This window comes from Lepisma saccharinum, unplaced genomic scaffold (assembly GCF_977018435.1).
Source record: "Lepisma saccharinum unplaced genomic scaffold, izLepSacc3.1 HAP1_SCAFFOLD_232, whole genome shotgun sequence".
NCBI classification, from domain to species: Eukaryota; Metazoa; Arthropoda; class Insecta; order Zygentoma; family Lepismatidae; genus Lepisma; species Lepisma saccharinum.
Window position 1 is genome coordinate 213,534 of NW_028143009.1, and position 21,382 is coordinate 234,915.

At 37.0% G+C, this 21,382-nt stretch overlaps 2 protein-coding genes across 2 annotated transcripts in view; one reads left to right on the forward strand and one right to left on the reverse strand.

Annotated features, from left to right (window-relative positions):
• Nucleotides 1-17,248, forward strand: part of LOC145982530 (uncharacterized) — a 97,331-nt gene extending 80,083 nt beyond the window's left edge. The window contains exon 7 of the mRNA XM_083115980.1: nucleotides 13,947-17,248. Coding sequence (XP_082972106.1) covers nucleotides 13,947-14,812 — 866 coding nt within the window. The 3' untranslated portion in view covers nucleotides 14,813-17,248. The remainder of the gene's footprint in view (nucleotides 1-13,946) is intronic.
• Nucleotides 1-21,382, reverse strand: part of LOC145982533 (uncharacterized) — a 65,852-nt gene that overhangs the window by 27,064 nt on the left and 17,406 nt on the right. The window contains exon 2 of the mRNA XM_083115982.1: nucleotides 19,328-19,409. Within this exon, the coding sequence (XP_082972108.1) occupies nucleotides 19,328-19,409 (82 nt within the window). The remainder of the gene's footprint in view (nucleotides 1-19,327; nucleotides 19,410-21,382) is intronic.

The window sequence follows — 21,382 nt, forward strand, 5'->3', positions numbered from 1 at the left end:
CAGATGAATGAGATCAATTTTAATCCATTCTAAATGAACTTGGTTTAAAGATTTGCATTGCACCAACGAAAAACGACGTTCACGAAATTCCGTTCAGCTGATCCGAGATTAATTTGTAAGGCTATACCTGATTGGTTGGCTGAAACAAATTACGATCAAGAACCGCATAGAGTAGTGTGGTGTGCTAAAGTATCAACATGTAGGAGAAGAAAGTAATTGGGCTGCAAACTTCTCTGAATTTGAGAGATGTACTAATCAACCTTGTCGACGAGTACAAGGATGTAGTAGAGTGTAAAAAAATAATAATATTAGAAAAGTTCCCGGTTCAAATCCGGGAACTTTTCTAACGTTGAAAGCGGCCCCGGCGCCCACCCAGCGTCGAATAACATGGGTACCTGGGGGAAATCCTGGGGGGTAAAGGCGGTCAGGGGCGTGGTGCTGATCACATCACCCCCACTCACGACCGGATCAAGAAAGTGTGGGGCGTTACCCCCACACCCCCTATACGCCTTCATGGCGTGGTGCTAAGCACAGGGGAACACTTTACCTTTTTACCTTTATATTAGAAAAGAACTGGCGGCAAAACACAAAAGGAGAAGGAGAAAGCATAGAACCTTCTTCTACGGGACTTTAATGCCTTACGAAATACATTCGATCTTAATGCAATGTATGATGTCTCTGGTATTTGAAGTAACATATATTCTCGTAAATTTATACAATCATATTTCCAACACCATGTAACAATATCGTAATATTGCTCTGTTCTAATTTACCTTGCACTTGCACGTAATGTATGACATTTACATATTATGTTTTGTGTTGTGGGGTAGAAAGTATTTATGAACATTACGACTTTGCTCCACAGAACCACAAATTATTAATTATTATTATTATTTTGGCTGTTTTTACACAGTTCTCGAATTGTCACGATTGTACTTCCAACATCTGTAGAGTTTGCACGCCCTCGTTATCTCTTTCCACTCTTTTTCTATTAAAAAACAACTGCCTGCAGTCGAAGCGTCAGTATCGTGAACGAGGATCAGACAGCAAAACTGTGGCGAATGGCCGTTCAGAAGATAAACTCGTTTTGATGTTCTTAGATCGCGATCAAGTGTTGAACCGTCTTCGTGCAATGAAATTTTCCAATGATCCTTTCCCGATCCGAGTTTAAATTTTGACCTTTGTTAGTGCACTCGGCCATAAGTGGAGCTTCTCTGTTTGCTTAGTTAAACTTCTCTCACGAAGTGGAGCTTCTATGTTGCTAAGTTAAACTTATCTGTTGCTAAATTAAACTTCTATGTTGCTAAGTTAAACTTCTTTGTCGCTAAGTGGAGCTTTTCTGTTCCTACGTTAAACTTACCTCACTAAGTGGAGCTTTTCTGTTGCTTAGTTAAACTTCTCTCACAAAGTGGAGCTTCTATGTTGCTAAATTAAACTTCTATGTTGCTAAGTTGAACTTCTCTGTTGCTAAATTAAACTTCTATGTTGCTAAGTTAAACTTCTCTTTTGCTAAGTTAAACTTCTCTCACTAAGTGGAGCTTCACTGTTGCTAAGTTAATCTTCTCTGTCGCTAAGTGGAGCTTCTCTGTTTCTAAGGTAAACTTCACCATCACTAAATGGAATTTCTCTGCTGCTAAGTTCAATTTTCTGTCGCCAAATGAAACTTCTCTGCTGCCAAGATATTTTTTTCTGCTTATGCTTCGCGGAGTTTCCCTGCCGTCAAGTTCAAGTTAAATATATCTGTTACCAAGCTGAGTGTGGCTTCTTTGTCGCTAAGTTGACCTTCTCTGTTACTAAATTAAACTTCTCTGTCACTAAGTAGAATTTATCTGCGCAAAGTGGAGTTTCTGTGTCGCCATATGGAGCCTCACTACTTATAAGTGAAATTTTGAGCTTCTGTTTCTCTTTCGCTAAGTGGAGCTCTTCTCTGCTTCTAAGTTATTCTTCTCTGTTTCCAATGCAAAACATATCTGCTCTGCTGCTCTCTCGCCAAGTAGTTTCCTTGCTGCCAAGTTAAATATATCGGTTACCAAGTGACGTGTTGCTTCTGTGTCGCTACTTCGTGCTTCTTTGGTGCTAAATTCAACTAAGTGACTTCTGAGGGCCTCCCCGATAGCGCAGTGGTAGCGTCATCGCCTTGTAATCAAGGGGTCCCGGGTTCGATACCCGATGGAGGCACATAGTGATTCGGATAGCACTTTAAAACTGTAGGTCCAGTCCCAATTAGCCTTACTGTGCATAAGTGGACTTAAAACACCAAATCAATTATAAGTAGCTTCTGCTAAGTTCAAGTTCTGTCTCACTAAGTGGAGCTTTTCTGCTGCTAAGTTAAATTCCTCAGTCGCCAAGTAACCTTCTCTATTTCTTTCTAAGTTGGGTGTATTCCAAAAAAGCCATTTATATATTTATTTAGCCTTATACATAGTGCGAGAGCCGCGATCAAGTCGGTAGGGTGTCTGACTGCCACGTGGGAGACCCCGTTCTATTGCCGTGGTGGGTGATCTAAGCCGTATACTGCGGCTCTGGGGCCCGCTCAGCCTCAAATCAATTGGTACCTGGGGGTAAAGGCGGCCGGAGCGTGGTGCTGATCACCACCTCCAAAATGGCCGAGATCGAGAATGTGTGGGGCCCTACCCCAACATTCCCTAAATGTGCCTTCATGGCACGGTGCTTTATTCACGGGGAACTTTAGCATTTTATACACAGTGACTAAGTTGGTTATATTATTATATGATATATTGATTTCGCATCTTTTATAAGTATATAGGACAATATTAAGTATATAGGGTAATATATAGGTAGATTGCTCTACACACTTTAAAAGTACATTTTCAATATTTATCTATTGAGCATTACTTCAGTATAAATATTCTTCTAGTCCTAACTAGAGTTGCGAAAATTGAATGGATGTTTTCCGATAAAAACCCGGCTTTTTGTTCGAAAACAGGAAATTGTTTGTGTTTTTTTTTTTGTTTGCCAATTGCGAATACCCTATTTCATTTGTACTTTCAGTTGAGTTGGGGTGTAGTAATGCTATATTTTGCAACTAGGTAAATAATATTACATGATGTAGCAATTCCTGACTTAGGTTTGTTTAATTGAAAAAAGGTTCCTGGACCGAATTGAAATACTTTACAGATAGAAAGGTTCTTTACAGTCCAGAACCCATTTTCGCTTGCTGATTTTCTCTCCTGGACCGGAATTCAATTTATTTTAAATTCCTGTACATTTAACAACCCTGTATTTAAGATTTATCATCGCCTTAGAGTTAGGCAACCCACATAACGTATTGCAATGAACGGGGTATTTCAAGATATACGTAAGTGTCCTACTATTAATGCGGCTGACTGTACAAAACCAACATGAAAATTAGAAGTAGTGGAGACAACATTAGCTAAACACAGCATTGAAAGTCAATGGAATCGTTACAGTACAGAAGTGTGTCGGTGACCGTACAATACACGACAGAAATGTGTTCTCAAACAGCACAGCCTGGGTTCATTCTCCGATTACACCACATCTCAAAGTGGTCCGGATCCCACTTTAAACTGTAGGACCAATACCGATAAGCCTATCTGAACTCAAAATATACTGATAACAATTTTTTTTGCCCTCATCTGGCTTTCTAAGGATCCGCGGTGGGCTAGTCGGCAGTGTGTCTGACTGCCACGCGGTGGCCCGAGTTCGATCCCCGGGGTGGGTGCTCAAAGGTCGGAAGTTTTTATTCACCCATCCTCAAATCAATGAGTACCTGAGGGCAACCCTGGGGTATAAAGGCGGCCGGAGCGTGTTGCAGATCACATCACCTCCAAAATGGCCGCGATGGAGAATGTGTGGAGCCCTACCCCCACATCCCCTAAATGTTCCTTCATGGCACGGTGCTGCATGCACGGAGAACTATGCATTTATCATATTTCTTTCAACCCTAGAATCCACTACTCTTGTTTGCAAGTAGTTATGAATTTCTATTCATTGGGACAACATAGGAATTTTGAATTCCAACCAAGAGATCGAACCCGGGTCGTTTGCTTCGAAGTGCTTTCTTTTTTTTTTTTTTAGAAAAAGAAAGAAGGGGAGCCCCCCTCACTTTTCGAGACTTTTGCTCCTGCACTATGCTAAACCTTATCTACAAATGGAAATATACTGTCTTTACCCCCCCCCCCCAGTTTTGACACCTTGCACCCCCGGTTTTGGAACCCAATCGCCGTCACTGGCTCTCACGTTCGCCAATACACACGGAGAGGTAGGGGCGCCAACTTTTGAAAGAAAACATTGGCTGAGCTCAAACACTTAAGATATAAGTTTTAAAAAAATCATAAATCCCTTCCACATATTATGATACTAATCGACACCAAATCGTGATAACAAATACTTATTATTATTATAAATATTACCGGCAAATTATTGGATGGACTCGACCCCATGGACTCATATAAGTTGGCACCATTGTTGATAGGGGAGATTTGATATCATGTGATAGGCCTATATTGTTCCAAGTTTGTATTTGTGTATGAAGTTGTCTCTGAACGATCATAGATGTCAGTAAAGTACAGATAGATATAGCACTGTGTAAATGTACAATTTTTCACCTTTATCTTATTAGTACACCATCAGGTAGTTATTCTGTAATTTGAAAACTAAAATAAAATTATTTTTATTCACGTTTCTTGTTCTATTGATTAAATAATAGGACATATTAGACAAGTGTTATTAGAATTCGATTTAAAAATGTATAAATTAATACGTATTTTTTAGCATTCTAAGATAAGGACTATATAAGAACTGGTACAATCAGGCTACAAGGCTCCCTATAGTTAATAATTCATATTTCATTATTATTTATTAATATTTTAACCACATGACAAATATCACGTTTATATAATTTTCTCCATAGTACGAGGGTCACTAGGAACGTTTTCTGAGCATAACAATTAAAATTTTCTGAAGTACTCGCAACGACATTCTATGCACTTTTTCATTTTTGTGAACCGTGAAAACACGTTTTTTCTACTCATTTTCGTCGAGTGCTGTAAGTTCACATTCATAGGCGTGAACAGCTTATTCAGGGCTGGAGAACCTTCTTCGGTACGTTCGATTTTGTACTGTAGGGAACAGGAAATTATCACATGGGGCCAGATTAGGACTGTAAGGTGGATGAGTTATAAGTTTAACCTATGGGGACTCCATGAACTGAATGGGGATGTTGGCTCTGTGGGCAGACGCATTGTCATGGTGCCAGACAACCCTGTCCTTGGTCGCTGTTCTCGAAGCTTCTCGAAAACTTTCTGTAGGAAAACTGTAGTGTACCACTGAGCAGTAACAGTCTTTTCATCTTCGAAAGGAACATATATGGTTACATATATGGTTTTGGTTTTGTTAACGTAATCTACAAGAAGTTTTAGCTGCCGCTAGCTTCTTGTCCTGTTAGTTGCAGCTCAATACAGTGCCGGGCCAATGCACTCTGCCTCGGGAATCTGTGGAGCAAAGCAGTGTGTGCTGCTGCAAACGGCTGGTAGCCACAGTTTCTCCTCCATGCACTCACATTCTCTATCACGTGTCCATTGCCATGCTCTCTTTCTCCAGCGATTCCCGGAAAAGATGTTAAATATCTGAGTGGCCACACCTTCAAGTAAAACTGTAACTCATTGTTATTACTTCATCGGAACAAGGATTTATTATTCAGTGATAGGAAATGTAAATCTTGGAGTATAAAAAATGTATAAGTTCAAATATTTCAGTAAAAATTTGTTAAATTTTACATAAATAATATTTTATGTATTCGTGTGTACTGCAGTCTGTCCCTGGTATCTGTTGAGCAAGCGCACAGAAACAAACACACTGCGCAAGTAACACTCGAGAGCATAGGACCAATGAACGAGTGAGAGGGGAACTGAGTGCATGGAGGGGGAAAGGCAGCCGCAGCTACCAACCTTTTGCAGAAGCGCGGAGTGTTTTGATCCGCCCACTCGCTTTCTCCCCTTCTATGCCGTTATTCAGGACGTTACTACACAGGCTCCTTGAACTTGGTATGGCTGGCATTGTGATCTTAATTCGTGTTAATTTGCAATGTTCGTGGAAAGCCTAACGATAAAGTTCCAGCCGAGTCAACAATTTTCTTCTCCATATCCATGTAATATGTTCGCAAAATTACCTTTTTGGCAGGGTGGGCAAGCCTTATTTTGGGTGGGCCATGGCTCATTCAGGCTCCTCCCTCGTCGCCGCCTATGGAAAAATGTATTGTGAGTTTATCATCTTAATATGTGCTTTGCTCCACTGCCTTGGGGGAGACCTCTAGGCTTTGAAAATATTATCTTTGGATTTGTCAATATTTTCTATCCCCGAGATACTGTCCATGGGTTCAAAACATCTCATATATCTCCCGGTTTATTGGTTACAGCTGCCTTAACGATCTACTAGTGAGGACAATTAATAGCATAATTAGCTAGGATAGGAATACAATTTCATCATTATTAAATTTCATCTTTGTATCAATTATACTCGTAGTTTCCTAAAAAAAAAAGTCAAATGGAGCAGATTTATCAAATTATTATCTGATCGGCATTTTACCATACCTCATCCAAAATGCATGCATGGGGGGGGGGGGGCAAACTCCATATCTCGACCAACTCTATGACTTGATGGTATGATGGAATACTTACTGAAAGGCTTTACATTTGAAAAAAATAATAGTAAAATATTCTGGCAGTACACTCATGGACACTTCTGTGTTGTACCGGCCACATTCACTTACTATGCGAGTCCAGCAGTATCCGTGAGTGTACATGCAGTATTATTCAATAAATATTTTTTTTTCTGTGTATGCCTAATTAGATTTGACATAAAAAGAAACAGGGGAGCCAAATTTTAAACAGGTAAATAAAAAAAAAACCTTTTTTCAACTTCTTTTCGTCAAGTTCTATCAGTTGATATCACATCAACCCAAGAGTGTATTCCGAATATATGGAGGGTGTCCTCTACACATACTCAATCCCTATCTGTTATGCTGCCAATCCGCTCACCTCCTCTGTACACAGACACCCACCCACACACAACCATTGAGAGAGAATTAAGATGATTCAAAAGTACGGAACCATAGAACAACCCCGTTGTCAGCCTGATAGTGACAGGGGAAAGAGGGGAAAGTTGTGGAAATATCTGGATTTCAGTCTAATGTGCCTGAATTTTCAACGTAGAATGGACCGAGAAAACGAATATTTCTCTTTGTTGAGAAAATTCGAACCCATTAGATTGAAGTATCACCTATTTCCAACAACTTTCTCCATTTTTCATTTTTCGCCATCAGCACTAATATAACCATAGTTATATGGTTCTTGACTTTTGAATCACCCTGTATATACGCGTTCATTTATAGAAATTGCATTGCTTTTACAAACTAAGTTGTATATCAACTCGTGCAATATCATGTTTAAAAATTCAAATACGCTTGATATGTTTGCAAAAGATTTTGAAGGAATATTCGAACTCCCAGTATTCTCTCTTGCTTCTACCGCGTTCTACATCCCGTATCAGTCGATTACGAGACACGTAGCTAGGGGGAGGCTCGGGAGCCGAAGCCCCACCCCCCGGAATCTTACAAATTTATTATTTAAATAATGTATAGTGGTGATTAATTTTACTTTATTAGCAGGATTAAACATCTTGTATAATAAGTTGTAATATACTGAGAAATTGATCTTCAGGGCTCTACCCACACTTTTTCGCCTTTTGATTTTGGTTGCTGATAAGGGATGAGCCCGCTCCGAAATAAAATTCTGACTACGGCCCCGATAATTACATAATTTTCTACATACGTGCATTCTAATGACTTATTATCATGTGTCTTTGAATGGTCAGTAGTTCTCTCTGTACTTTTTCCAATCAGGTGACCAGTAAAAGCAACAAACTAAAGTGTAAATCACCAACCCTGAGACCTTCTGTAAACAAACCGTCTCACCGATTCGATGTATCACTCCGCGTCTGCTGATTCATGACTGCAATCATCTGCTGTTACACTCATAGTTCGCCGCACCTATTCATTTTATATAAGAGCCAAAATGGATGTCTAACAGAAATGTTGTTCAATTAAAAATTTTCAAATCTTATTTTCTACTGTTTTATAATAACCTGTCCCATGTGTATATTTACTAACAAAAACGTAGTACGCTAAATTTTCCTTTGTTACCAGTGACAAAGCAAAAACAATCGTACGCATATTTAAACTATATTTTATTTCAGTATTTCACTCACACCAAAACATTTCTCAATATTGTTGACGTGCAGAGTATTGTATTCTGGTGGCAGAATGAAAAGATCGCCACTTTTTCAATCAGACTCAAATCAAAGGCAAGCCGAGAGAAATGAAACGTTCATTCTTCCTCTTCACTTTACATTTCCTAAGTCACGACAATACCCAAACTGTTGAGGGGTAAAATATGTATTTTTAATTCAATGGAAGGGGTTCACTTACTGCCAAATCTTCGTCACAGCTGTCTTCGGATTCACTTTCCCTGTCGCTGACTTAGATAACAAATCTTTCAAAATTCAAGTTCTCAGTTAAATTGTCCACATCCCACAGTTTCCTCTCTTCTTGTTCAATAACGTGTCGAACTGCATCTGCCCAGTTGATAGCTGAAATTTGAGCAATGCCACTCTTAGTCAGTCTCTTCACTTCTTCAAGCTTGAATGTTTTGTTGTTCCTGGCAACGTACCCTTTGACTTGAGTCCATATCAGTTCAATGGGATTGAGGTTACAGTGGTAAGGAGGCAAGCGCAACACAGTGCACCCCGCTCTCCTTGCCATTACGTCTATCACGTAACTATCGTAGCTTGGCTTCAAGTGGGAAACTTGATCCAAATGTTTCAACTTTAATGAATCAGCTGTAAGTACGACACCTTTGCCACGTAGCCATTCTAAAATATCACCTTTCCTCGAAGCAGTGGTCGGTAATTTTTCGCATTTCACGCTATGATGGGGAGCATTGTCGAGCACAATCACACTGTCCGCATTAAGTTTAGGAAGGACAGACGAAAACCACTCTTTTAGAAACATCACCTTTCATGTCTTCATGGTAATCGCCAGTCGTCTTAGACACAAAAATAAGTTCCGCACCTTCAACAAAGCCATTTTCACTTCCAATGTGAGTGATAATGAGTCTTTTGCCTTTTCCTGATGTTTGTTTAAGTCCAGTTGATAGTCCTTCGAGGAAAGCTTGCTTCTTTGAGGTTATAGTGCTATCATGCCACACCTTGCTTACAGTGTGCCCCGCATTCACCCACGTTTCATCCAAGTAATAGATTTCCTTACCGTGGTTTCGTACATCCCGAATGGATCAGAGGTATTTTCGCCGCTAAACAAGAATATCATCCTATCAACGAGTGCTGCTTGTCGGTTACTCTTTCCGAAAACAAACCCAACATCCAGCAAGAGGCGGTTTAACGTAGACACACTGAAACTTGAAAGATCTTCATTATTAACTTCAGTTAATACCTTTTTCAAAGTAGGCAGTTCTTGGTTTAAAAAGAAAGAATGCACTTTGCGCCTTATTGCACTTATTTCGAAATCGTCATACTTATTAACACGAGACACAACTTTGTGTTTTTTTTGGGAGACACAACTTTCCCAATCATTTTTCTCTCTTTCATAACCCTTAAAACTGCAGACACTGACACACCACTGCACTGGGATACCAACTTAACCACTTCTTTTACTGGTTACTCAGGATACCACTGACAGAACGTTACATAAATATTGAGTAGAATCTGTCTCTTTTCAAAGGCTGTCCTTGCTGGTGCTTTGAAAACAAGCTCGGAGAACACGGATACCTTCCCGCACGCATAGAACTCGCCATGTTGAAAATGGCACTACTTCCTTGCTGTTCACATGATTATTTTTAGAAAATAACCAATGTTATAAAATATCATTATGCACACAAATCTATAAGCTCATTGAAAGTTACAATGCATATTCCTACACAATGTTCACACTTATCTTGCCTTGCCATGTCACCAAGTTATTTTACGAAGTGCACTATATTTGGCGGAACAAAAATCGTTATTAGGATGCTTGTCAAAGTTTCCAACCGCAATAAATTTACGAACTTTCTTTGTCTTGTTTGATCATCATCATCAATATATTTATTGGACTTACAGCATTGCATATGGCTGTTATGCCCATTATATATTTTATTTACATAAGATACAATTTACATAAAGTCTACAAACAAATTTCAAATACACTCCTATCTATACCAAACCTTAGAAATATACATTACCATGTTATATCATTTTGTCTAAAAAAATGCAAGTAAAATATATTCAATTCGCATGCAAGAAAGAAGCCAAATTTATGGGAAATGATTACTGGTGCAAAGAGTTAACCATAAAGGTGAAGCAATAAGTACAAAAGAAAGAGCATTGGGTTTAAAGTGTAAGGATATTAAATTAGGCACCTGGAATGTTCTGAGTCTTTACCGGCCTGGGGCATTTCAGTGTACAGTTAATGAGATAGTTAAGTATAAATAAGATGTAGTAGCTGTCCAGGAAGTTAGGTGGCCAGGAGAAGGGAATTGTAAAACTAAATATTATACTTTTTTCTATGGTGGTACTGAAAATCATAATTTTGGAACAGGCTTTTTCATAAATAATAGAATTATCTCGGCTCTTAAAACAGTAGAATTTATTAATGATAGGATATCATATGCAGTTTTACAGGGTAGGTGGTGTAAAATTATTTTATTAAACATACCAGCACTAACGGAAGATAAAGATGATAATACTAAAGATGATTTTTATACAGAGTTAGAACAGGTCTTTGATAAATTTTCTCAGTATGATATGAAAATTCTCTTAGGTGACTGTAATGCACAGATTGGCAAAGAAGACATATTTAAACCCACGATTGGTAAAGAAAGTCTTCATGAATTAAGTAATGATAATGGTATAAGATTGATTACTTTTGCAACCTCAAAGAATTTAATTGTGAAAAGTACCACTTTTAAACATAAAAATATAAATAAATATATCTGGTCTTCTCCAGATGGTAAAACTCATAATCAGATAGATCATATTCTCATTGACAAGAGAAGGCATACTAGTATAATTGACATTCGCACACATCGAGGTGCTGACTGTGCCAGTGACCATTATTTAGTAATTGCTAAATTAAGAGAAAGACTCTCAGTGATAAATCATAAGCAACAAAATCTAAAAGTTCTAAAATTTAATACAGGAAAATTTGCTGATGAAAGAATTAAGAAAGATTACCAAATTAAACTGTCAAATAGATTTGATGTTTTGCAGGATTTAAATGATAATGCAAATATAAATGAAACAGACGTAAATAAGAATTGGGAGAACATACGTAATGCAATAGAATCAGCAGCTAAAGAAACTATAGGATACCATAAACCAAGAAAAAGTAAGCCATGGTTTGATAATGAATGTCATAATCTAATAGAAATAAGAAATCAGGCTAGACTTAGGTGGTTAAATAACTCTGATGATACAAATCTAAGCAATTATAATACAATAAAGCGAGAAGTTAACCGCACATTTCGAAGTAAAAAAAGAGATTACTTGAAAAGCAAAATTAACGAAATTGAAACAAACAGCAAAAACAAAAATATCAGAGATTTATATAAAGGTGTAAATGAATTTAGAAAGGGGTGGCAACCTAAAGTAAACTTGATAAAAGATAAAGACGGTGATTTTCTAGCTGACCCAAGCGATATTCTAAATAGATGGAAGAACTACTTTAATGACCTTTTAAATGTTCATGTAGGAGATAAATCAGAGGTAAATGAAGTACACACAGCAGAACCTTTAGTTCCAGAACCTAACTTGACTGAAGTTAAAGATGTTATTAAAAGGCTAAAGAATAACAAAGCAGCTGGCATTGATTTAATACCAGCTGAGTTAATTAAATATGGTGGAAATTCTTTAATATGTCAAATTCATAACTTAATTAGTTTAATATGGAATAAAGAAGAAATCCCTCAACAGTGGAAAGAATCCATAATTGTTCCTGTGTTTTAAAAAGGTGATAAAATGAACTGCAATAATTATCGTGGAATTTCTCTACTCTCAACAACATATAAAATAATATCTAACATTGTTTTAACAAGACTAACCCCATATGCTAATGAAATTATAGGTGATTATCAATGTGGATTTAAACGTAACAGATCAACTACAGATCAAATTTTTTACATCAGACAGACACTTGAAAAAAAGTTGGAATATAATCAAAATGTCCATCAGCTATTCATTGATTTCAAAAAAGCATATGATTCGGTCAAAAGAGATAAATTATATAATATATTAGTCGAGTTTGGAATATCTAAGAAGCTTGTTAGTATGATAAAAGTATGCACCAGTGAAACAAAAAGTAAAATTCGTGTGGGTATTAATGTGTCTGACAAATTTACAATTCATGATGGGTTAAAACAAGGAGATGAATTATCTCCATTGCTCTTTAATTTTGCCTTAGAATATGCGGTTAGCAAGGTAAAAGAAACTAACGAAGGACTAAAATTAAATGGTGTGACTCAGAAGTTAGCATATCCAGATGATGTAGACTTATTAGGGGATGATATAAATACAATTAAGAATAATGCTAAAATATTTTTCAAAACTGCTAAAGAGATAGGTTTGGAAGTTAACAAAGAGAAAACTAAATATATGCTTACAGGCCGAAACCAAGTGTTAGGTAATAATCAAAATCTAATTATTGATAACAACTCGTTTGAAACAGTTTCCAAATTCAAATACTTAGGAGTAATATTAACAAATGAAAATTATATTAAAGAGGAAATAAAAAGTAGGCTTAATTCAGGAAATGCATGTTACTTCTCTCTTCATAAACTTCTGTCTTCTCGCTTAATATCTAAGAAACTAAAAGCTAAAATATACAAAACAGTAATTTTGCCTGTAGTATTATATGGATGTGAAACTTGGTCCCTTACATTGAAAGAGGAACATAAATTGAGAGTATTTGAAAATAAGATCCTTAGGAAAATCTTTGGACCTAAAAGGGATGAGGAGACAGGTGAGTGGAGAAGGTTACATAATTTAGAACAACATAATTTGTATTCATGTCCAGATATTATTAGAATAATTAAATCAAGAAGACTTAGGTGGGCAGGCCATGTGGCACGAAAGCGAGAGGAAAGAGGAGTTTACAGGATTCTTGTTAGGAAACCTGATAGTAAGAGACCTGTAGGAAGGCCAAGACGAAGATGGAGGGACAACGTTGAGATGTACCTAAAGGAAATCGGTAGGGATGGAAAAGAGTATATAGATCTTGCTCAAGATAGGGAAAGATGGAAGGCCTGTGTTGCTGCAGCCATGAACCTTCGGGTTTAAGAAGGCTAGAGAGTTAGTTAGTTAGTTGGGTTTAAAGTAAGACGTCATTTGCGGCAGCGTATCCCATACTACAAATTGGCCGTTGTTTTATCTTACGTAATGAATCCTGTATCAACGCTAGATTTTCGTGTGGATTATTTTACTTCTATGAGTTTGCAACGCTTTCTGCATGCACGTGGTTTTGTTTACAGAAGGTCTCAGTGTTGTTGATTTGAACTTTAGCTTTGAACGAAAATAATTTTGTGTATTTTAAGTGTAATTGTGGTCCAAAATATAAATAGTGTTAAAACAGTAAAACATAATCGTCAAATAATTCAGTGTAAACTTCATGTTTCTACCACTCTTACATCCGATCTAGTGTTAAGGTTGTAAATTCTCCTCTGACGAAAATTTCATTACTGTGAACTATTTTGACCTTTTGGGACTGTAGTGTGTTATCCGAAGCTACCCAAAGAACACATTTACGAAATTTCCTCTTGTTACCAATTTTTTTCTCACTCCGGCGAAATCTTGCATGTGCATTATTGTTCCTGTATTTGTGAACGATACGAAAAGTTTCTGGATAATAGTCTTGATATTTCTAGGGCGTGAACTACAAGCTCACTGGCTCAATTTGGAGACCACTTTTGCCAAAGAAATGAAAGCGAGAAATGGCACAAAATCAGGTCAGGCACCAACGAAACGTCGAAAGTACATTTACTTCGACAAACTCCTCTTCCTGGCAAGAAACGTCGACCAGATGCAGACAACTACCAAGGTGAAGGTTGAAGATGAGAGTGACAAAGACGAACAAGTAGCCGGACCTTCATCACCAATACTGATCCATGGTGTTGAGCATAACAACATGGCGGTCGGAGCTAATCATGATGTCCAGCAGTCACACCAACAAGCACCAAAGGAGGAGGATATGGATTTTGCACTGTCCCTTGTACCCATGCTTAAGGGACTGCCTAAGGGACAGAAGATCGACGCCAGGATTGAGATTCTGCAGGTGTTTCGCAGACTCGAGCACATGAATCGATGCAACACCACACCTTTTACATATTGCAACTTGTACCAGGCAAGTCCATATTGGCACATGCAGTCAGCTCTCTCTATGATTCCAATCTCTTCACCATTTTTCCTTCATCCTGTTCATGGTACTTCCTCGCATTTACATCAGCTTCAGAATTCACTTCAGTATCGACAGTATTCTCACCACCATCAGCAGAATTCCCAGTACCATCAGCAGAATTCTCATCATCAGCAGCAGAATTCTCATCATCAGCAGCAGAATTCTCATCATCAGCAGCAAAATTCTCACCACCAGCAGCAGAATTCTCACCATCAGCCACAATCAACTTCAACCAAACCACACGAACCTCAATCTAATGTTTCATTCTCATGCATGATACCAGATCACACGGAGTGTATTGTTATTGATACATTGCCTTTGCCACCACAACCATAAGAAAGCGGAAATTGTAAGAAATCACATGTATTTGCACTTTTAACCATTAATGTGCAGTTAAGTGTAGAAATTGGACTCATTAATTAACAGTGTTTAATCATGTCAGAACATATTATCAGTAAAAATTACCGTAATTTTATCGATAAATCATTTCTTATACTTGTAGAATATCATTTTGTCATAGTTTTATGATACAGAAGTTTAAATTAATGTGTAAAAATGCTCAAAATGATGCCTTAAGAAATGAAAAAAAAGAAAGAAAACTTATGAAGAATGAATCGTATGGAGAAATCAACCACAAAACTGTTGTAAAACAATACCAAGCACTATGCGACACATGACAAATTTACATAGCTGCCTGCTTTTTTTAAAATACCTTCTGTCATTGCTTGACACTTTTAGGACTTTCAATGGTAGTTCCTTACCCGTAATAATAATTTACTTGTCACATAATAAATAATTAATGCACTCTTAGTATGGTTATCGATACATTTTCAGTTGGTATTTATCGCTACCAGATAAGATTTAATGTAGACACATCTCTAATCAAAATAATTATTATCTGTAGTTGTTTTTTTGTATGGAATAGTTTGAACACTTATACTACGATTATAGTTCATAATATATTATGCTATTCCATTGCTTATGAACAAGGAGTATAAACATTTCACCTATTAAATGTAAGTAACTAACAAATGCAAAGTAATAAACATGTTAACACTATTAAGAAATTTTCAATATTGTCAGCTGTTCGGCACTCTCTGCATGTCTTTCTCAAGTTTCACAGGCAAAACAAAAATGTCATTCACCAAGGTAATAACTACTTTTGATTGAATAATGAAATTGTTAACAGTAATGACATTTTGACTGGTTCAAAAACTTAAATTATTGGATTCATATTCGTATTTCACTCTTACTTGTATTGCAGAAAACAAAAAATTAACTTAAATTCTTTCAGAAGTATTGTTTACTGTTCAGTCGTAAAAGTTAATAACTTTTCACTTAAATTTGTCACACGTACATTGCTGAAAAAGGATCGATGTAATAGGTTTTCTATTCTCTGTTTTATGTAGTCGCTTGAAATTTTTTGTACTTTTTTGTCTTTAATCATGTGTTTATCCTTGAGAATAGCCACCAATTACAGTTTGAGATCTGCCTTGCATCATATCATCCAAATGTCACGGTATTATTTTCATTGTCACTGTGTTTTCATTACCTTCAACTTGGTCTGTCCTATGTATTATTTGTCATCTCCCACATTCGAGTTCGTGACTACTCAGAACTTTAGTATAACCTGTTTGTGCTGCTTAACATATGATTTCAAGGTTAGATGTTGTTCATGTGCAGAGTGAACAAAAATATATCCTCCTGATTTCTCAGCAGAAACATAGCATGCGAAGTGTGCCGGAACTTTGAGAGAATAGCATTGTTTAACATGGTTTAAGATTTAACTATACTAGAAAGATGCGAATAGGTTACCACCTTCATGTGCGTAGTTACTGTAATTCATAAGGAGCTCATTATAATTAGGGATTGTACAGTGGGACCCATGAGTATTACCGTGCAAATTGTCCATCGCCATGTTCGTGCACTTTATTTGACCCAATAAGAGTTTCAAGAGTTAAAGAAAACTCAAAACAAGCTGTTGACAACTTCTGCAGCAGCATACATAAAAATCCATTGCTTAAAAACACATAGGCTGTAAGAGAAAAATTAATGAAAATAGTCATGGACAATTTGCACGGTAATACTCATGGATCCCACTGTACTCAGACGAGGCAAAGTCTCGGTGTCGTTCAACGGAGGTAACCATTTATACAAATCGACACGAGCACGAGACTAGACATTACGACAACTGACAATACAATAACGAGACAGACTTGACTTATTGCCTTTTAAACCAAAAGTATTTTATTACTGTCTGACTTATTCACGTTTACAAAGCAGATGTCTAACTGATAATCCATTAATAGAAACTCTTCTTCTTCTTCTTTATGGCTCACACCGCGTTTGCAGTTTCTAGCCAAAGTTGCTGAGTTCAGGTTCTATTGTTAATATCTATGTTCCAAACTGTTGTTGAATATCATTCACTTTCTTCGAAACACTGTCTTCCTGTTCTTACGGTATAACAGTTTTGTGAGGTTATTAATTTAAATTCTAGTGTGAATCATCGTGGTTGTTTAAATAGTAAACCTATGTTTAGGAACCATTAATAGAAACTGTCAAGTGTGCTTACAGTGGAAAAGCGCTTCTTGAAAGGTTCGTACTAGAGTAGTGCATGGGACTACTTAGCTCGCTTGTGTTCGTTCAGTCTCCCATCCACTTCTAATAACCTATTCCCATCCCACCCTCGGACGTATACAATCGAATTTCATTTTAATGTGACAATAATCTTGGACATATAATGTAAAATATCCGCCTTGGTAGTTTCAGCGCCCAAAATCATCTATTTCATTTCCATGTACCACTGCGAATTGTGGTTCACTTAAGTTTCTACAGGGCCTCCCCCATGGCGCAGTGGTAGCGTCATTGCCTTGTAATCAAGGGGTCCCGGGTTCGATACCCGGTGGAGGTACAAGTGGTTCGGATTCCACTTTAAACTGTAGGTCCAGTCCCGATTAGCCTCACTGTGCATAAAGTGGACTTAAAACAGCAACTCAAGCAAGCAAGTTTCTACAACTATACTGCGTCTTTCACTTCACGATCAATATTTGAGGGTCCACTTCCACAGGCAAATTACGATTATGCATGTACCAGTGGACAACTTCGAGTGTATAGGCCTACCGCTTGTTTTGCCTGTTCGAGCGTTATTCGCTCGAGCGTACAAGCTCTCGATTCTGTACGCTTTCTAGCGTCATCCGTGTGAACTATTTGGCGCTCGAGAGAAATCTTCTTCTTGCACCACTAGTTGTCAACGACAAAATGTCCATAGTTATTTTCGTTCTTTTTTATTCTACATAAGGAATGAAATTTTGTTCATGAGAATCAGATGTTGACGTCTGTTTAATTACACTTTCATTTCAAGTCACATCGTGGAAAGCACACTGAATGAAAATGGCGATGGACAATTCACCTGCTGTTACTTTTGCCGTTGACCATTGAAACGAGAAAAACGCTATTAAAATATTTTTACCTCAATGATTTTTATGCGCTACAAATGTTTATTGATGAGCTTTGTTGATGATACTATGCAACTCGGGACTAAAGACGAAACCGAGACGAGGCCGTGACTTGCTATTCGATTGATTGAGTGATTGAATTGGTGTTTTTTAAGTCGACTTTATGCACAGTAAGGCTAATCGGGACTGGACCTAAAGTTTAAAGGGGGATGCGAACCACTATGACCCCCCATCGGGGATCGAACCCGGGACCCTTTGATTACACTTGCTATTCGAGACCGAGACGTCAACGAGACAAGTATTTATAAATCTAGACAATAACGAGACTGATATATTTGCGTTTCTTTCCGTCTTGTCCTGATCTCGTACCTACTTCAATTATATTTTTAATATTTTATTTCGCTTCGTTGTAGCTATTTCGTTTTATACAGTGGCGGAGAATTGGGGCGAGGGGGGCAGTTGCCCCTACTTTCTGCAACTTTTACTCCCGCACTATGCTAAACCTTATCTACCTTATCTACCAAGAGAAAGTAAACTGCCCTTACCCCCCCCCCCCCCAAGTTTTGGAATCCAATCGCCGTGACTGGCTTTTAATATATGTAATCACAATAACCTGTAGCTATTGTGTTGATTGAAAGTATATTGTTGTTTTATTGCTTAATTGCATATCATTTAATCGAATGTGGTTATATTCACTTTGTATAATCTTTTTCATGAATAGAGCAATGCGTTCTGTGTTCAGATTATTATCAAAATGGAATTCATACAGTTGGGTCTGTACCCAATATTGAATACGTGGTTTCTGAGTAATAATAGTATTATAATGTTAATACCTTTAAGCACTAGGTTTTTCAATCATACACTAACTAACGCTGAATTATAGTTGGCTAATATGTAAGGAAGGATTGTTTTGTGCTAATCTGTAATGGTGTCCAATGTGACACGCCAAGATCCTGAACATACAAAATATGTGACGGACTCGTTTCTATGAATTTCACTTTTATACTATGTAATATCTTAGTTTATATTGTACAGTGGGATCCATAAGTATTACCGTGCAAATTGTCCATCACCATGCTCGTGCACTTTATTTGACCCAATAAGAGCTTCAAGAATTAAAATAAAACTCAAAACAGGCTGTTGACAACTTCTGCACAAGCATACATAACTCCATCGCATAAAAACACATAGTATGTAAGATAAAAATTAATGAAAATAGACATGGACAATTTGCACGGTAATACTCATGGATACAACTGTATCAAGAACTCTTTGAATAATGTATCAATCTTTAGTGTATGGCAGTAGTCATATGCTTGTCTTATCCAATGTTTTATCCAAGGAACTAAATTAAATTGATATTTTCAATACTTAAATTGTTGGTAATTTAACTTGCCTTCTACTTTGGTTACATCATTATCCTCCAAGCATCCATTCAGCAGTCTTAAGGAATCTAGTAACTTGTAAGGGGTCTCATCCTGAAACGATATAAATGCATTTATGAACATAATCCACTGCACAATTTTACAAATTCCTTTCTGGAACAGTAGCAACCATACTCGTACCCAAAATTTGGGAAGAGGGGGCCAGATAGAAGTATGTGAAAAAAAAAGTAAAAGACTCGTAATGACGTTGGGGCATTAGATATGACCACCAACGCTATGATAGTCTCGCAAGTAGACACACAATTGTAGAATTGCAATACTAAATATTGTAACCTGCAGAATTCTGGAACCTGCCTCCTTCCACAACAACAATTCATGCAATGCCAAAATCGAAATTCATGCAAATTCTGAAAAATATCCAATGTTATTCTTCGTATGTTTTTATGGGTTTCTATTGTTTAAAATATTCCATGGTTTCTTGGCCCCCTCCCCTTCCCATACACACATGGATACGGGCCTGGTGCTAATAATTTACTGATTAATGAAAATGTAACGAAAAGGGAAGCTGGGAATTCCTTCTTTTTTATTTCGATACGTATTTAATTACTGATCCAACTTGATTCATTAACAGACATAAAACATGCTCCTTTCCAAATTGTTTGTTACAATATTTCAGAAACGTTATGAGCCAGCGTCAGTGTACTGTAAAATAACAGAAAATTTGAGAGTAAGGGAAGAATGAAAGATGCAACAAAAAATAAATAAAAACAAATGACTCAATGACTAAATCATAATTGGATAAAATATTAAACAATCGAGCAGCACAGACTATATTTTCTGTAAAATAATATTTCTTCATTCATATTACTGTACATGTTAGTTATGTATGATTTTATCTAGACATTTAAAGTAGTTTATAATAGAATTGGCAAATTATGGTGTCAAAAACCTTGAGACTCTACAATCAATCAAAATAAGGAGCACCTGTTTAGTTACACAAAATAACACACTGGCAGTAGTTATATAATAATAATAATAATCTATGTATTTATCTCTCCCTTTATAATATATGAATAGAGACAAAAAGAAAAAATGAGGAAAACTAGAGATAATAATAGCAATTGTGGACATCGCGCTGCGACGCCAAGGGTCCCGGGTTCGAATCCCGCTCGGGCTTGGTTGTTTGTGAATGTCCATTCATCAATTTCATCATTTCATCACTCAGCCCCATCTTCGCAAATTAGCCAAGAGGCACAAAACGCGAAGTAAAATAAACTAAATCAATCAATCAATCAATAATACCAATTGTAATATAATACTAAATATAATTTCTAAATTACAGTAATAAGAAAATGTCAGTAGAGAGAAAGTTAATGTTGAAACACATACTATGGAAGTTGATACAAGAATACTTTTAATTAAAGAAAGTAATAAACTAATAAAATTATAATTATATATAATTATAAATAATACAAATATAATTATGTAAAATATGTACGTTCTTTGTTGGGGTGCACTTTTGTTTATATGTGCCAACGGCTGATGTTCTTGTCGAAGGAACTCTTTCAATTTAATTTCAAATTATTGTTATATTGCACAATTATTATGGGCTCAATGCTTTCGGAACAGATATACAGTAAAACCTCGTTAATCCGGACTAATGGGGGGATAAGTTGACCGGTTTAACGAAAGTCCGGATTAACTGAAATAACCTAAAAGAACAGTAGAAAGTGAATTAAAACTCCATTCATAGCAACAAAACACGTTTATTATGGTGTATTTAAAGGGCATATGCCTAAATACACTATACAGTACAGTACAAAGTCTGCGGGAAATAGAATTTCATCAGTGGTTGACTGCCTTTTCTTTGGGAAGTTCTCTTGTTGACTTTTAGCCACATTTAAAACCTTGCATTCTGCTTTTTCTTCTTCTATTTTTTTTTACCTTTTGCCTGTCCGGATTAAGCGAAATCCGGCTTATCGGGGTCCGGATTAACGAGGTTGTACTGTAGAAAAATGAGCTATAGAGTAGTCAAGCCACGCCTGTCTATCTCCTTGCTCTTGATG